Genomic DNA, 17,513 nt, shown 5'->3' with positions numbered 1-17,513 from the left:
CTTTTGTTTTAGCCATATTCATCTTTAGTCCAAAATCCTTACTAACTGTGCATAACTGATTAAGATTTTCCTCTAATTCTTTGGGATCGTGGCTTATGACCACAATGTCATCTGCAAATCGTAAATGGTTTAGGTACTCTCCGTTCACATTGACTCCTTTCTGCGACCAGTCTAATCTTCTGAAAGCTTCCTCAAGGGCAGCAGTAAACAGCTTCGGAGATATTGTGTCTCCTTGTCGAACTCCTTTCTCGATTTTAAATTTGCTACTGTCTTTGTCTAGTCTAATAAAGGATGTAGCACTCTCATATATTTTCTTCAAAATCATAATATATGGAGTATCTATGCCTTGTCTTTCCAGTGCCCGAAACATTGCCTTATGCTGTATGGAGTCAAATGCCTTTTCATAGTCCACGAATGCCAGGCATAATGGTGTTTTATATTCATTTGCTTTCTCCATTAGCTGTGATATTAAGTGAAGGTGATCCATAGTTGAGAATCCTGTCCTAAAGCCAGCTTGCTCTTTCGGCTGATTCTCATCAAGTATTCTTTCTAATCTGTTAGTAATGACCCTTGTGAACAACTTGTAGATATGGGATAACAAGCTAATTGGTCTATAATTTCCAATTTCTGATTTATCTCCTTTCTTATGCAGCAAAACTATGATTGCATTATTCCACTGCATAGGCATCACACCTTTTCTAATGCACTTTGTGAAGAGCCTTGCCAGTTTTTGTGTTATGTCTCTTCCTCCCAATTTTAACAACTCTACAGTAACTTCATCTTCCCTTTGGGCTTTCCGATTCTTCATTTTCATCAATGCATGTTCTACCTCATCAGGAAGATTATCGGGTATGTCGTATGTGTTGCTACTTTGCAATCCATCTTCCCCACTGCTGGTATCATTCCCTCGCTCCTTGTATAATTCTCTATAGTACTCTTCTGCTATTTGAATTATGCCTTCTCTGCTGTTTATAAGTACACCGTCGCTATTCTTCAGTTTCAGTATCATTTGTCTTTCTGTGTTCCTGCTCATGGCTGCTGATTTAAATCCTTTGTTTTCCCTTAATGCTTGTTCTACTTTTCTTGTATTAAATCTTCTTATGTCCTCTCTGAATCTCTTTCTAATGGCTTTGCATAACTCAGTATACTCAATTTTCTCCCTGTCAGTGTTTTTCTTGCTCTTCATTTGTCGTCTTTGGTTCATCATGACAAGTGTTTCTTGACTAATTTTTTCTTCTTTGGATTTCTGTTTCCCTATAGGTTTCTTGGGCTTTATCACTTTCAGAAAGTTGTAATATTCCTCGTCGATATCTTGGTCCTGAGCAGTCTGCAGAAGCTCAAACTTGTTCTTAAGTTCCAGTACATACTGCTTTTTCTCCTCCTCTGTTATTTCAAAGACCTTTGTATTATTTACTCGAGTCAGTTTTTTCCTTTCCTTTCCTTTCCTACATCTATATCAAGTGTACATCTTACCATTCTGTGATCACTTCCAACATTTACCTTATTCAGGACGGTAACATCATTCACAATATATCTTCTGTTAGTGAGGATGAAGTCGATTTCATTAGTTGTTAATCCATTTGGACTCTTCCATGTCCACTTTCTGTTCACCCTTTTCTTGAAAAAAGTGTTCATTACTGACATTCCTTGAGATTCTGCAAATTCCACAAGTCTTTCACCTCTTTTATTTCTTTCACCAATTCCAAAATTTCCTATATTTCCTCTTTCTGCGCTGTTTTGCCTTTTTCCAACCTTAGCATTGAAGTCCCCCATAATAATAGTGTATTTTTATGGTGGGTTTAATAGTGGGTTTTCTGCTCATCTAGAAGACTCTCAATTTCAGTGTACATTTCTTCAACCTCTTCATCATCATGGCTCGATGTCGGTGCATAAATCATTATAATCTTTAGCTTGTACCTCTTAGAAATCGTGAGTATTAGTCTTGACACCCTTGGTGATGTAGTTTTGAATTCCAAAATGTTGTTTTTAAAATCTTTATGGACCAGAAACCCAACTCCACCTTCACTCCTTTCACTGTTTCCATTGGTGTACAGCAGATCTCCACTTGATAAACTTATTGTTTGTTTGTTTGTTATTTGGTTTTTAGGAGCATTAGCAACTAAGGCCATATTGCTCAGGGATATGCGGTGGTCATTCCCTGACCTTTCCGCACCCTCCGTATTTGGTGGTGACGGGCTCGAACCCCGGTCTAATCAAGAAGCGTGTGGTATGCACTGCTGCTCCTTCCCACCTGGCTACGGAGGCGGCAGATAAACTTATAAGTGATTCATTTCTTCTTCTTGTTTCAGCCAAACCAATGATATTCCAATTCACATTTTCTAATTCCTTTTCCAGCTCTAATATCCTGTCTTCACCAATGAGTGATCGTACGTTATAACGGGCCAAGTTCAATTTCCGTGCATGGCAGCCTGGTCGTACCCAGAGATTCTTAGCACCCTCTGCCTCCACTCTGATCCTCTCGCTGCCGTAAGAGGGAGAGTGAAAGCTGCTGGGGACTGAGGGCCAGTGGTAACCTTAAAGGTTACCACTGTTCAACCAACCAACCTAAATAATTAACCAAAGGCAGCCAACATGTATACACATCATTCAAACCATTCTTACTTCAGTGACATGCATTAACTAAAAAACTGTTTAAATTATCTTTAATTTTACCATTATTCTAGATAGTAGTAAACATCCTCATCAAATATTCAATTCCTTTCACAGGAAGGCATGCAGCCCCATTTCAGCATATAAATTAATGAAATGAAAAGGACAGTATATTACCTCCAAGTTCCCAATCTCCTCATTCTTTCTAGTTCCGTTTTTACGTCTACCATAATAGGGGCATTATCAACACTAAGTACCAGACAATTTTTAAATGAATCTCACACACTTTAAGGTTGTTAAAATGAATATGCCCAATTTTTCATCTCACAGAGTTGCCTTCTGAAGCCTACACAGAGAAAAACAGGAGTAAGGTAGGAGTGTTTTTTTTTGGACAAAACAGAAAATTTTTTGCTCTCGATTTTACTTTTTTTTTTATTTATTTATTATTTTGTTGTTAGGAAAGGTCACTACTCTGATTAATCACTCTGGCCAATCACCCTGATTAATGCAATCCAATGCAACTGAAAATGGCACATTTTCAGAGCAATCACTACTTCTTTCTTTCTCTGTGCAATTTTGCCAACAGTACCTTTCGCTTTTGTTCTTCCACAACCATATTTTTTTTACTATTTCACCATCAGAAAAGATATTTCAGAAAAATACATCTACATAATTAGCACAATTCGGAGGAAGATTATGTTATATGATAAATGATGCAATAAACATTCAGCTCATATGAAAGTATTATCATCGCTGTGAAATTTGAAATTAATTTTTTACATTTCTTTCTTATACGGACAGTGCACACTGTCAGTATGCTTATATGTTTGCAAATGTCTCATTATATTCATGTTTCCTGTCATATTAAATAGAAAAACATATCTACATGCAGTACACAAAGCAAACTTGTTACCTATTCCAGATTTTACAATACATGAAAATTTCTGCAGATGTATCTTCTGAAATTTTATGCCATATTTCTTTGGCATCCTATTGAAGGATACTGTTAATTAACTTTGCACTACACAAGTATGATGAAATGCTGTAGTCACATGTTACAGAGAAAATACTAAGTGAGTCCCAGGTTCCAAATTCCAAGTGCTTCATGCACTGTAGAGCAACACATCTATGGCCAATTCATTAGAATGAGAAGGTGTCAAAACAAGACAAAAAGATGAATCCTTTACCAAAAAAATCTTAAATCTTTATCAAAAGTTAAATGACTGATTTTTTTTTTTTTTTAAATAAATTAGTATACTTGGCATTTCATCAGTTGACAAAGTCATATTATAAGATGGAACTTCGAAACATTAGCAAGCAACAGTTAGCAAGTTTTAATTAATTTCATAATGCTTATTTGCACTTATAAAAACTATAAATATTCATAGTTTTTTTTTTTTTTTTGATTTGGTAGTTGTTGGCGCATCGGCTTCTGTGGCCATATTGCACCTCCCAAGGTTTTTGCAGTGCTTTGATCCAAGCCCGAGGCGGGAATCGAACCCGCAACCTTTGGGTTGCCGGGCAGGTACTTTACCCACTCGGCTAGCCCGGTCGGCTATTCATAGTTAATGGTTATTCATAGCTGTTAATAATTATTCATAATGGTATATAATGTAACACTATTTCCATAGTGCATTATATGTTGATATGATTTTATAATTTCGAATGATGGGAAACATGAAGTAATCAAACAGTTGCACATTACAACTGTTTGATTACTTCAGATGATACTATGATCTGTGCTGAAAGTTTGTCCTCATTTATCATATAACATACTCTTCCTCTAAGTTGTGCTAATCATATAAGTTATTAAGAAATATCATATACAGTAGAGCATCAGGTATCCGGAATAAGTGATGTCAGACCTCTTCCAGATAGCCAAATTTTCTGGTAAGATTAAATAAATTTAATATTATTTCTTATTACAAGTCCAGTAAGGTTAAATAAATTTAAATTTATTTAATTTAAATTTAATCTTACCAGACTTGTAATAAGAAATAATATTAAATTTATTTAATCTTACCAGAAAATTTTCCAGTTTGATGATTATCCAGAAAATTTGGCTATCTGGATTAAATTAAATAAGATTAATAAAATAAAAAAAATTATAAACCAATATCGAAAAACAGAAACATCCATCCAGGCATTTTTATGATTTTTATACAAAACAGGAAAATTTGAAAGATTTTTAAATGCTCTCAGTTTTTTTGACTTGCTGATAACGAGCATGGACAATCTGTGCATCCCAGTGGTATTTTCACACACAGCAATTGTAACTCGCTCTTTTCTCATCTTAAAACTTGGTGCAGGCATTTCTCTTTTAGTGGCTAGGGTTCTTCTTGGTAATGCTTTCCATAATAAGCCCATTCATCAACATTATAAACATTTTCTTTCTCGTAATTTGCTATAACTGAAGCAAACTTACTTTTCAAAGGACACCACTGTCGATTTGTCTGCAGAACGTTTCTCGCCTTGAATATCTAGTTCACATATACAGTGTCTGTGTTTCAGCCAACCTGTGCTTGCCTTAAAATCTTCATTACCTCTTGATTTTCGATTAAAATCCAATGCTTTTTCACACAACATTGGGTCAGACACAAGAAAAAAAAAAATAATAAAGTGAGTCACTCTCTAAAGCTTCATTTTCAGGTTTTGACATTGTGTTTTTGCTGCCAAATCCTCTTTCACTATCCATAATCAACACAAATTCTGTTATAGCATTGGAATTTTTCTTGATGTAAATTGTTGAAGTCCACATTAAACTCTTTGGAGAGTTTTCCTAAATTTTCACCTTTTCTAATTCTATTAATAATTTCTTTTTTTGTTGCAATGTTAAAACTATGCATTTTCTTTTCGTCCACATTTTACCTTAAAAAATTGAGAAAAATAATAAATCACACAGTTTTGGGCTGATATTGTTCTTACCGAATTCGGAGCTCAATAATCTTTCATTTACATTTGCAAATGCAAGTCAATTTGCAGATGTAATCACTATAACCGGAGCTTACTATACTACCGTTGATAAAAAAAAAAAAGAAGAAAGATCAGCCTTTCAAATTATTCCGGATAACCAACGTTCTACTGTACTTGGATTTTAGAAAAGCTTTTGATACTGTTGCACAGGGAAGACTACTGTACAAACTGGAGCAGCAGTATGGCATTAAGTGCAAGTTGCTACAATGGATAAAAGAATGATTGAGTGGTAGATGACAGAGAGTGGTAATTAATGGACACTGCTCTTCATGGACTAATGTTATTAGTAGAGTCCCCTCCAGGGTTCAGTGTTGGGCCCATTGTTGTTTTCTGTATTATTAATGATATTGATGAAGGTATATCAGGCTTAATGTCCAAGTTTTCAGATGATATCAAGATTGGCAGGGTTGTTAATGATACTAATTACAGTAAGCTACTGCAACAGGATCTAGAAAAGTTGAGCAGGTGGGCTGAGAGGTGGCAACTGAAGTTTAACATTGACAAATGTAAAGTACTGCATATGGGTAGTGGTCAACCCCAGAGTAACGTACCAACTGGGTGGTAGTATACTCAAGGTAGTGGAGAATGAAAAGGACATGGGGGTAATTGTGCAGTCAGATATGAAGTTTTCTGAGCAGTGCAAACAGGCTGCAAGAGTAGCTCATGGGCTCTTGTCAGTGATATTTAGGAATTTTGCCAAATGCTCAGCATAGCTTGCAGCAAAAAAAAAAAAAAAAAAAAAATATACGCCTGGAGACACTACTCCACAACCAGTCAATCTCCCAATCTCCATGACTTAGGACTGCTTCCGCCTTATCTTATCACAGACTTTTTTTTTGTGTACAGCAATTTTTTTTTAACAATTTATACTTAAAAGAAGGAACCACCAATGTTCAAAGCCATTTGGGACATTGTTAAGTATACAGTAAACCCCCGCTATTCACGGTGGGCTACGTCCCTGAGAAATACCACGAATACCGAAAACGCAAATACTGAGTTATGCCTCCCATAGTAATGAAGGGGTTCTGTTCCAAAGTATGAAATATATAAGAAAACTAATCTAAAATTTTGTCTATGTACCTTCATAATATAACTATGTACATAACAGTACATGGTGAAATGCAAGCATAAGGCATCGAAATGAAAATAAGAAACAATTTAATATTAAATGTAATATTTATTAGAAATTTCAAACAAATCTTTGAAACCAGAGCCTTTGCTAGCTAAAAAACTTATTCCTCCAGTGTTATCACCAGTTTCACTAAAGTGTTGATAAAGGTGTTTTGCTTTTTCACGAATGATGAGTGAACTTAACGGAATTCTATTTTGAGCTCGGTCTTCTATCCACAGATTTAAAGCTTTTTCCATTTTTTCTAATTTAACATCACGAGTTACAGAGCAAATTTTTGAAGCAATTAGCGTGTTTTCACGGACACTTCAGGGGATTTTTTCTTCCGATTTCTTGAATGATCGTACCGTTGACGCAGTGATTTTATAATGTTTTGCCACTGACGAGACACTTTCACCATTAGAAATTTTGTCTAATAACTCAATTTTACTAGCTAATGTCATCACTTTCTTTGATCTTTTCACAATTCCCTTGTTATTCGTAGCCATATTTTTGTAAGGATTAGAAAGAACTTGTCCACAATAAAGTCCCTTTCTTTGTTAAAACACTCGAAAAAGTCTGTCTTACACTGCAAAACAGTAGATTTTTCATTTTTGTAAAAATCAAAAAAATGAAAAATTTATAAATGTATCATAAATTGATACATTTATAAATTTATTCAATTTATAAGCATATAAATTAAAAGCAAATGACGAAACCTTCCATGGCAAGCGTATAACACATACTGAACAAGGATTAGCGGGAAACATCTGCGCTCGCAATTTTGTCACCCCTCTACCCACAACCCACTGAGCACTGTTTTGACGGGGAAAGATGATTTTAGCCATGCCCATGTTTTTTTTATGGCGGAAAATGTTCACCGCACTTTAAAATTCACATTTTTTTAGGTTTCATTTTATATTAAATCAGCGACAGCGAATACGTGAAACCACGAATACAGATACCACGAATAGCGGGGGTTTACTGTATTTATTAAATAATTAAATTCTAAATTACATTCACAAAACCATTTCATTATAAAATGTAGCTGTTCCTGTATTTATTATCATATTCTTCAACTCTTACGCACCAGTAAGCATGCTTTCATTAACTATACAATTTCCAGTAATAAGGACTGCATCACAAGGCATTACACAACCATTCGGAGGAATTATAAGAACATCTCCAGGTACTAAGCTTTCTGCTTTAATATCCTCATATACTGAAAAATAAAAGTAGAACAAATTACTATAACTAAATCAGCATGCTGTTATTGATTAGATCATGTCATGCTCAGCTAAAATCTAATAATAAGATATCCTATAGCCAAAAGATAAGGTTACAACAATAAAATCTAAGATATCAACAAAAATAAGTAATTGATGAAATTTTATTAAATACTTTGTGGAAGATGTTTATTATAAGTTACAGTTATATCAGATTTGTAAAAAAAAAAAAAAAATGCTCCTACTTTTATGAATAATAATGTTGAGAATATAACTACCTAAAATTAATGGGCAAATACTACAGAATTCAAGTATTAAATAGGAAGTGATTACTCTTGAGAGATAACCAACTGTCGCATACGTATATGCTGTTACAAGGCTTTATAATAAGATTTGTAGTACAGGTCGACCATCACTAATCCAGCCACTGGTAATCCAGTTCCACCGCTAATTCGGACATAATTTCCATGAACGTAATTTCAAATTTCCCAGGTCGGCGCAAACTCGAAAAACACTGGCAAGCCATTCCCTCTTGTTTTTCTGCATTTATTATTATTATAACCTGCTCGCATTTAGCCCCAGCCATGGTTTCAATGCAAAAGGAAATGCTTCTCGTGGTGTAAAGCGCAAACACTGTTTGCGCTTTACACCACGAGATAAAGTTGAACTTCTGAAAAAACTCGACAGCGGTGTGTCCTGTGAGAAGTTTAACTCTGCTTAATTGTAAATTCCAGCAATTTCTCTCAGTTCTTCGTATTTTAGCAATTTTCTTTTAGCCATTCCTTTTTAGATTTTTTTTGCAACACACTTGTACAAACTTGGGAAAAACACAACACAATATGATGGATAATACAGCACGCTAACGAACTTGTTTTCACAAAATTTCTAACGATACTGACAAACATATTGCGACGTTTAAGAGTTTATTTTATCGCAATTAGTTTCATTGCAGCGCTCACCACGCATGCAATAAACTAATCGCAAACAACCTTCATATGTATGCCGTAATAGCGTCACACGTATGTGGCCGACACGACTTCTCAAGAAATAAAGTAACCTAATGGGTCACGTCGGCCACATATATGCGACATAAAAAAACCTTTTTTTTTTAATATATTTTAAGCGAAAAAACGACAACACTGACATTACAATATTTATTTTAGAATTACTAATCAAATTATTTGCTAAATATTTTTTGGCCCCTGGGGAATTTTTTTCTTAAACTAGCTTGGCAGTCAACATGTTAAAGGTAGGAGGTGGTTAGCTGTTGGGTGAACTGTATGTGTTAAAATAACCACCGGTGATCCGCAAACTCACTAATCCGGCACCCCACAGGTCCCAACGCTGCCAGATTAGTGATGGTCGACCTGTAATAAACCTCATTTCTCTATAAGAATGAGCTTTACTGCATGAAGAGTTCTGGGATGAGATATATATTCCCTTCTGAATTATTTAGATTCAATTTCAGAGATATAGTGAGTCATCTGAAGAATTACTAAACATCAAAGGGATTCATTGACCAACATAAGTATAAGTGCATTATTATCCAAGAAAATAATTTGACAACCCTGAAAACTCTCCCACAAAGCTCAATAAGATATCATCCTATAGCCTTGACCTGATGTGATAGCAACCCTGATATCGCATCTTTGAGATGAGTACCTAAACTGGAAAATGCGGGATTAGTGCAGCCATCATGATGCCTCCCTCAAATCTTTATAAATACCATTGTCACAACAGAAGCCCCTTACCCTAATTTCAGAGGAATGGTGAAGTGTTTCCCACATTTTCTCCAACTACCGCCAACTAAACACATGTTAAGAATTAGTTTAAAGACTGAATCCTAACTCATCTATAAAGGGATCTTGTCCTTTTCTTTTTGGTTTCAAAGCCAGTACAATCTATAACAAGAACATAGAGGCTCTCTTGTGGATAAGAAGTAAGAGAAGAATACAAAGTGTGGAGAATCTAACAATCAAATCATCTTTTCTATTCTTCTGTGTGAAGTTAACAATGTTATGACTATCATCTCCCTATGACATCTAACTTTAAGGCCACACAGCAGTAATTTTTGGATGTTGTAATTCTTGGTCTACCTAGTATTTTAGACAACTCTGGTGTTTTTGTCATACCCATAAAATTACTGTTTTTGACAAAGTTAAAGTTCTGGCCACCTCAGTTTGCAGATGTCTTCCCATTCAGTGGTGATCAATCACCACTGAATCTTCCAACACCTATACTAAATTCGATAGAAAGAAAAAACCCAATCAGAAGTTTTTTTTTAATGAAAACTCCAAACACAAAAGGTATTAGAAACTGCAGTACTAACTACCATGCAAGGATCAAAGGTTAAGAAGACTGAATATAACTGTTATCATTAGACTTGACTTTCTGTAGATTGTAGTTTTGTGGCAATACATGTGAGAAGGTAGTTCAGAAAACAGAATTTGAAGAGATAAATGAGGAAGAAGAAGAAAAGGTGGTTCTATGAGTTTCAAGTTGCACAGTAAATAGATGCTGAAGGGTTGCAGCATGCATTCGGACTGGTTTGGAAGAGAGGAAAGGAATTAGAGATGCCAATTCAGAAGAAGAGTGCCCATGGAAGTATCTAGAGATAAGACATGCAGAAGAAATAGAATGTCTATGAAACAGAGTGGAGAGATTTTGTAAGAGATCGGCCATTAATTAACTTGACTGCCCTCTTTTCAATTGAGTCTAAAAGCTTGAGAGAAGTTTTGGGAGCACCCAGACATAGGGGCAATATTCTGTGATAGAACAGATTTGAGATATGTATAGAGTGAGTAGTTGTTTAGAAAAAAAGTAATTACGAGAGTGAAAAAAGAATACCCAGTTTTTTAGATGCAGTGGCAGAAATATTTCTGATGTGCTTATGCCAAAAGAGATTAGAAGTTAGGGTAATCCCTAATAGAGACATGTGACCTTGTCTAGAAATCTGAAATCTTGTCTACAAACCAGCAGCATTTCCGAAAGGTTTCTTAAACTGTAAGGTTGCATACAATATGCTATCATTAGCAAAACTATGATAATAATTGTAGTCAATGGAAGAAGGTCATTAATGTACAAAATAAAAATATTGGAAGAAAGACCTGAAACTTGGGAACACCAGCATTAGTGGAGAAGTTAGCAGGCAGACAAACAGACTACCACCACCCGTAGTGAGCAGTCGGAGGGAAACTGGACATTCAAGCAAAAAACATTTGGCAATCCATAAGATGAGCGCTTGTTTAGAAGACCTCTATGCCAAATGCAATCAAAAGCCATAGAAATATAAAGAATAACTACTTGAGTATCACCAAAATTTTTCACTTAATTTGTTTAAAGATGGGTAATGTAAGATAATATATCACAAATGGATTGACACTAACAGAATCCATATTGGTGACCACTGATCAGATGGAAGGTTCCAAAACAGTTTAGGAGTTGGCAGTTAATGGCTCTGTCCATTGCTTTAGAAAAAGTATAAGTAAGCACTATGGAATGATAATTGGATGGGAGGCATTTCTCGCCCTTTTCAGCAACTGGCTGGATATGAGCAAAATTTCCAAGAAGAAAGGAAAAACCAGAGGAATAAAAAAGTGATGAAAAGAGGAGCGAGTTCAGGAATAAGGTTTTGAGAATAAGTGGAGAAAAATGCCATTGAGACCTAGCACTTTCTTGATACCGAGAATATTCAAAATTCTTCTGACATCCATTTTGATAGAAGACCAGAGGAGGTATTGAGTGGAGTGTACTGGAAACGGTAGAAGGTGACTGACCAAGATCATCAATATAAGAGTTAGGAGAAAGTAGGAAACTAGTAATTGAGCGCTTCATCTTTAGCTGAGGTGGCAATAGAACCAACAGATTTTTAACAGAGGTGAGTGTATAGATAGACAAAAGTTGCAGCCAACAGCTTTGGTAAGAGATAAGAATGTTCAACTACTGCTTAGACAAGAAGCAAGTTTTCTACTTTAGCCTGTTCAAAATCTAGTTTGGATTTATTAATAATGGCTTTACAATTGTTGCATGCTGTAGTTTAGACAGAAAATGAACCTGGAGAGTTGGATGCAACCTAATTGCAATATTAGCTTTAGTATTAGCCATATAGTACAAGGAAGCTATAGCCTTTTGCCACACCAGCAAAAAAAAAAGAAGTAAATAAGAAAATACAAATTATGCACTTCCCTTTTCTTGTAGGTAAATATCCAGTTAACAGATGAATTTCGTCAAACTGTCAGCCTCACCCAGATATGGAGATAACTCACTTGCGCTAGTATTAGTCATATAGTACAAGGAAGCTACAGCCATTTGCTGCACCAGCAAAAAAAAAAAAAAAAGAAAGGAAGTAAATAAGAAAATACAAATTATGCAACTCCCTTTTTATGTAGGTAAATATCCAGTTGACAGCTGAATTTCTTCAAACTGCCATCCTCACCTATGTGTGGAGATAACTCACTGGCTCTGGCTAAAAGAAAATTTTTGAACTAAACTAAATTGCTTCACCTATAATTTGAATTTACGGTCCCTAGTTCTGTAATTCTTTATAATGGTGAAATTCTGCCTTCGTTCATTTTACTACCCCTCTCAGAGCCTTATAAACCTGAATCAGATGTGCCTGGTGGCCAAGCTCTGTAGACCACAATGTCTTTCCTCACAGTAACCTTTTGCCAAACTCAGTGCATTTTAATTGCCCATCTTTGGACCCCTTCCATGCCTTTTTTCAGATGACGTCTCCATGCTTGGAAACAGTATTCCAAATGTGGACTTACAATTGCCTTATGCAGTGGGATTATGACACCATGGGCCTTTCTAGCCACCTGTTTACATTTCTCAGAGAACCATATCTGTCTGCTGTCCGTATTGTAAGCCAGATCCCTTTCTTATGCTATTCTTTTTTGTTAGTTGTTGGCGCATCAGCTTCTGTGGCTATAATGCACCTCCCAAAGTTTTTGTATTTTACTGTGATCCAAGCCCAAGGTGGGATTCGAACCCGCGACCTTTGAGTTGCCAGACAGGCACTTTATCCACCTGGCTAGCCCGGTCGGCCTTACGCTATTCCTTTTAATTAAACCCTACCAAGTGTATAAGTTATTTTGGGGTTGCTATTCCCCAAATGTAAGACCTTGCATTTTGCTGCATTAAAACACAGTTGCCATTTTTCTGACCATTCCAGAAGCCAGTTTTTAAGTCATCATGAAGGAGCACTTTTGACAGTCACTACAGATTAAGTGGGGTGTACTGAGATTGGTAGGAGGTGGTTTACCTAGATCATCAATATAAGCATTAGAAGAAAAGTAGGATACTATAAGTCAGCTTTATCTTTAGCTGAGGGGGTACTGGAACCATCATGTTTTAAATGAAGTGGGAGTATAGATGGATAAATTTGCAGTCAATAGTTTTGGAAAGAGACCACAGTGCCACAATTTGGGCAAGAAGCAAGTTTTCAACTCCAAGCCTGTTCAAAATCTAGTTCTGACTGATTAATAACAGCTTTACAATTGTTGAGAGCTTTAGTGTAGACAGAAAATGAACAAGGATATTTGGATGCAAGCCAATTGCAATACGCAATATTCTTATCTTGAACAGCCTTAGAACAATTATTGGAAAAAATTTGTTTACATTTTTTTAAATATGAGATTTTTCAGGAATTTCATTCTACAAGAATAATTTCACTGACACAATCTGAGCAAACGTTGATGTCACAAGATTTAAGACAGTAAACAAACCAAGAAAAAGATGAATAGAAATCTTGAATATTATCCCATTGTGCATTCCTATAATGCCAAACTCAAAGGAGGATTTCACAAAGGAGGATCAAAGGACGACACAAGTAATTATAGACCTCTGAGTTTAACTTCTGTTCCCAGAAAATTATGGAGGCACTGGTTAAAGAAGCACTGTAGGATCATCTAGACAAGACTTCAGTTATAGCTCGGACACAGCATGGTTTTGTTAAGGGGAAGTTTTGCCTGACCAATTTGATTGGATACTATGATGCAGTCACAAAAGAACTGGATGCAGGGAATAACTTTGATATTATATACTTGGATCTTAGAAAGGCTTTTGATACTGTTGCATATGAAAGACTGCTGCACAAATTGGAGCAGTGTGGCATTGGAGGCAAATTGCTGCTATGGATAAAGGGGTGGTTGAGGGGGAGAAGACAGAGAGTGGTAATCAATGGACACTGCTCATCGTGGACTAATGTTATTAGTGGAGTCCCTCAGGGTTCAGTATTGGGTTCATTATTGTTTTCTGTATTTATAAATGATCTTGATGATGGTATATCAAGCTTAATGTCCAAGATTGCAGACGATACGAAGGTTGGCAGGGTTGTCAAGGACACTACTGACACTATGCTGCTGCAACAGGATCTGGAAAGGTTGAGCAGATGCAGATGGGCTGAGAGGTGGCAAATGAAGTTTAACATTAACAAATGTAAAGTACTACATATGGGAAACAGCAACCCCAGAGCAACATATCAACTCTGTGGTACTACACTGACAGTGGTAGAGAATGAAAGGGACCTGAGGGTGGTTGTGCAGGCAGATATGAAGTTCTCTGAGCAGTGCAGATGGGCTGCAAGAGTAGCTCATAGTGTATTGTCAATGATATATAGGAATTTTTCTAGCAGGGATAAGGAGGTGATTATTCCCTTGTATAAGGCAATGGTCAGGTCACACCTTGAGTACTGTATATAGGTCTGGAGGCCTCATTTCAAGAAGGATGTAGAGATGCTGGAACGAGTACAGAGAAGGGCAACAAGATTAGTGAATGGAACAAAGGGGTGATCTTACGAAGAAAGGCTTAAGTTTTGCAAATTACAGTGTCTGGAGACTAGGCACCAGCAAAACGATGTGATAGAGGTGTATAAAGCCTTGAATGGTTTGAGCATGCTCAATGCTCATGGGATTCTTCCTCTTTCTCAGAATAATCACCTGAGAGGGCATAAATTCAAATTGAGGAAAGACAGATGTAGGATAGACGTGAGAAAATTTCCCTTTAGCCAGCGGGTGGTTGGTTGGTTGGTGGAACAGACTTCCATCCCTTGTCGTGGAAGTTGATAGCCTAAATAAGTTTAAGGCTCAGCTGGACAGGTATTTCGAACGAACAGAGGGGTGAAGTGGAAGTGGTTATTTTTTATTTATTTATTTTATTTTATTTATTTTTTTTGGCTGATGCTGCATAAGCTTGCTTTCTTGCATCAAACGCCTCTACTAATGCTAATGCTAAAAATGAGTCTGTACTCAAAGATCAATTGTTTAGCATTCCAATGTCTGAAGTCTAAAGGATGCCAGCAATGTATAAACTGATCAAGTCTGGTGATTCTTAGTACCCTCTGCTATTTAAGCTGGTCTTCCAGCTGCCATAGGTAGTAGCTTGCAGGCCTCAGGGCCATTTATCCTGTTGTGGAGCCAAGTTGAGGAAATGAACTATAATCTGCCTCACTAGTCCAGTGTGGGTAGGCAGATTTTGGATCAATTTAGTCTGATGTCTTAGCTTTGATCTGTCCATCATGTGTGATCCTGACAGGAATATATGCTCCTAGTGGCATAGTTCTCAGCTTCATTGACATGAGCAAACACATTCCTGCCACAATAAGGCATTGATCCATTGGAGTAGATGTTGCTATCTCAGCATCACAAAGTGGCAAATGACATCATTCATTGGTTGCTGCTAGGGATACCATGTGCTTGGATCTTGTCAGTGACCACAGAAATTTAGAGAGAGAGAGAGAGAGAGAGAGAGAGAGAGAGAGAGAGAATACAAAAAAACATCACTGTATTTAGTAGTCACATGTGCTTGAACCAGTCACTCAAACGCATTACATCTGTACCCTCACACTTGACTATTAGGCTACAGCACTAGGTCAAGGTTTCATTCCTCAACTATCTTGGGGAATTGCAAGTTTTCTAGTTCCTTTTTCCCCTATATGTTGAGTATTGTCCACTATCACAAAATGTCCACCGCCATCTTAGCAATGAACATTCTATAATACTCATTCATTTTTGATGATCACGGCAATTTGAATTTTTCAACCATTTTACTTAATTTACATTTATTAATAATTAATTAATCAAGTTCCTTTTACTGTATCACAAAACAAATTTAACTTGTTTGTTCTGTAAGTCATGCATTTCCTTCTACTGTAAAAGCTTTGTTATCTGGCATGCACAATAATTTTGGCATTCTGGTTATTTAAATTTCCATCAGCCTAGGAAATCAATGGAAAACAACAGTAAAACTAAAAACTTTTGGATATGTACCAAAATAACACATATTATACCAACCAACAATTTTATTATTTTTTAATAAATTAATTTGCAATAAATTTAAGAAAAATTAATTTTATTAAAAATAAAATAAAATTTTTAAAAAGCTATAATTATTTTATAGTGCTCTAATTCAGACTAAACATTTACTCATTCTTTTGATCAATATTGCAGGTACATGTAGATTGTAGAGGGTGTAACTGCAATCCTAATCAGCTAAAGAAGCCCATTTTTCATGGAAGGGGTCAAACTTCAGGATATAAAATCCAAATAACTATGGCAGGGCTTAGAATAAATGGAATGCACCAGAACAATCCTTCCAGTTTATGGTATATAGTAGTAGTAGTAGTAGTAGTGGCACTTGATGCAAGAAAGCAGTGTAGGAGCTTATGCAGCATCAGCCAAAAAAAAAAAAAAAAAAAAAATCACACCATACCCTCCAATTGCCTGTCCAGTTCCTCCTTAAATTTATTTAACCTATCAACTTCCACAACGACAGATGGAAGTTTGTTCCAGCAATTAACCACCCGCTGGCTAAAGGCAAATTTCCGCACATCTATTCTACATCTATCCTTTCTTAATTTGAACTTATGTCCCCGTAGGTTCGTATTCTGAACAAGTGGGAGGATCCCATCAGAATTCAGCGTGCTCAACCCATTCAAGGCCTTATAGACCTCAATCAGATCACCGCGCAGGTGCCTAGTCTCCAGCCACTGCAATTTGCAGAACTTAAGCCTCTCTTGGTAAGAGGATCCCTTCATTCCCCTCACCAATCGTGTTGCTCTTCTCTGTACACGCTCAAGCAAATCTACATCCTTCCTAAAATGAGGCCTCCAGACCTGTACGCAGTACTCAAGACGTGGCCTGACCATTGCCTTATACAGAGGGACAATCACCTCCTTTTCCCTGCTAGCAAAATTCCTATATATCATTGACAAAACCTCATGACCTGCCCTAGCAGCCTGTCTACATTGATCAGAAAACTTCATATCTGACTGCACAATTACTCCCAGGTCTTTTTCATTTTCTACCACCTTAAGTGTAGTACCACACAGTTGGTACGTTTCTCTGGGGTTACTTCTACCCATATGCAGTACTTTGCATTTGTCAAGGTTAAACTTCAGTTGCCACTTCTTAGCCCATCTGCCCAAATTATCTAGATCCTGTTGCAGTAGCACACTGCCATTACTGTCATTAACAACCCTGCCAACCTTCGTGTCATCTGCAAACTTCGACATTAAGCCTGATATACCTTCATCAATATCATTGATAAATATACAAAACAACAGTGGCCCCAACACCGAACCCTGTGGGACTCCACTA

General features: G+C 36.5%; 1 protein-coding gene across 1 annotated transcript in view; it reads right to left on the bottom strand.

Moving 5' to 3' along the window:
• Positions 1 to 17,513, bottom strand: part of LOC150079292 (polyamine-transporting ATPase 13A3-like) — a 559,638-nt gene that overhangs the window by 427,456 nt on the left and 114,669 nt on the right. Inside the window, exon 9 of the mRNA XM_090383023.1 lies at positions 7,782 to 7,913. Coding sequence (XP_090239149.1) covers positions 7,782 to 7,913 — 132 coding nt within the window. The remainder of the gene's footprint in view (positions 1 to 7,781; positions 7,914 to 17,513) is intronic.

This window comes from Mastigoproctus giganteus, chromosome 10 (assembly GCF_048544385.1).
Source record: "Mastigoproctus giganteus isolate SK-2022 chromosome 10, ASM4854438v1, whole genome shotgun sequence".
NCBI lineage: Eukaryota > Metazoa > Arthropoda > Arachnida > Uropygi > Thelyphonidae > Mastigoproctus > Mastigoproctus giganteus.
The sequence above is the reverse complement of the archived record's forward strand: the minus strand, read 5'-3'. Positions and strand labels throughout refer to the sequence as shown.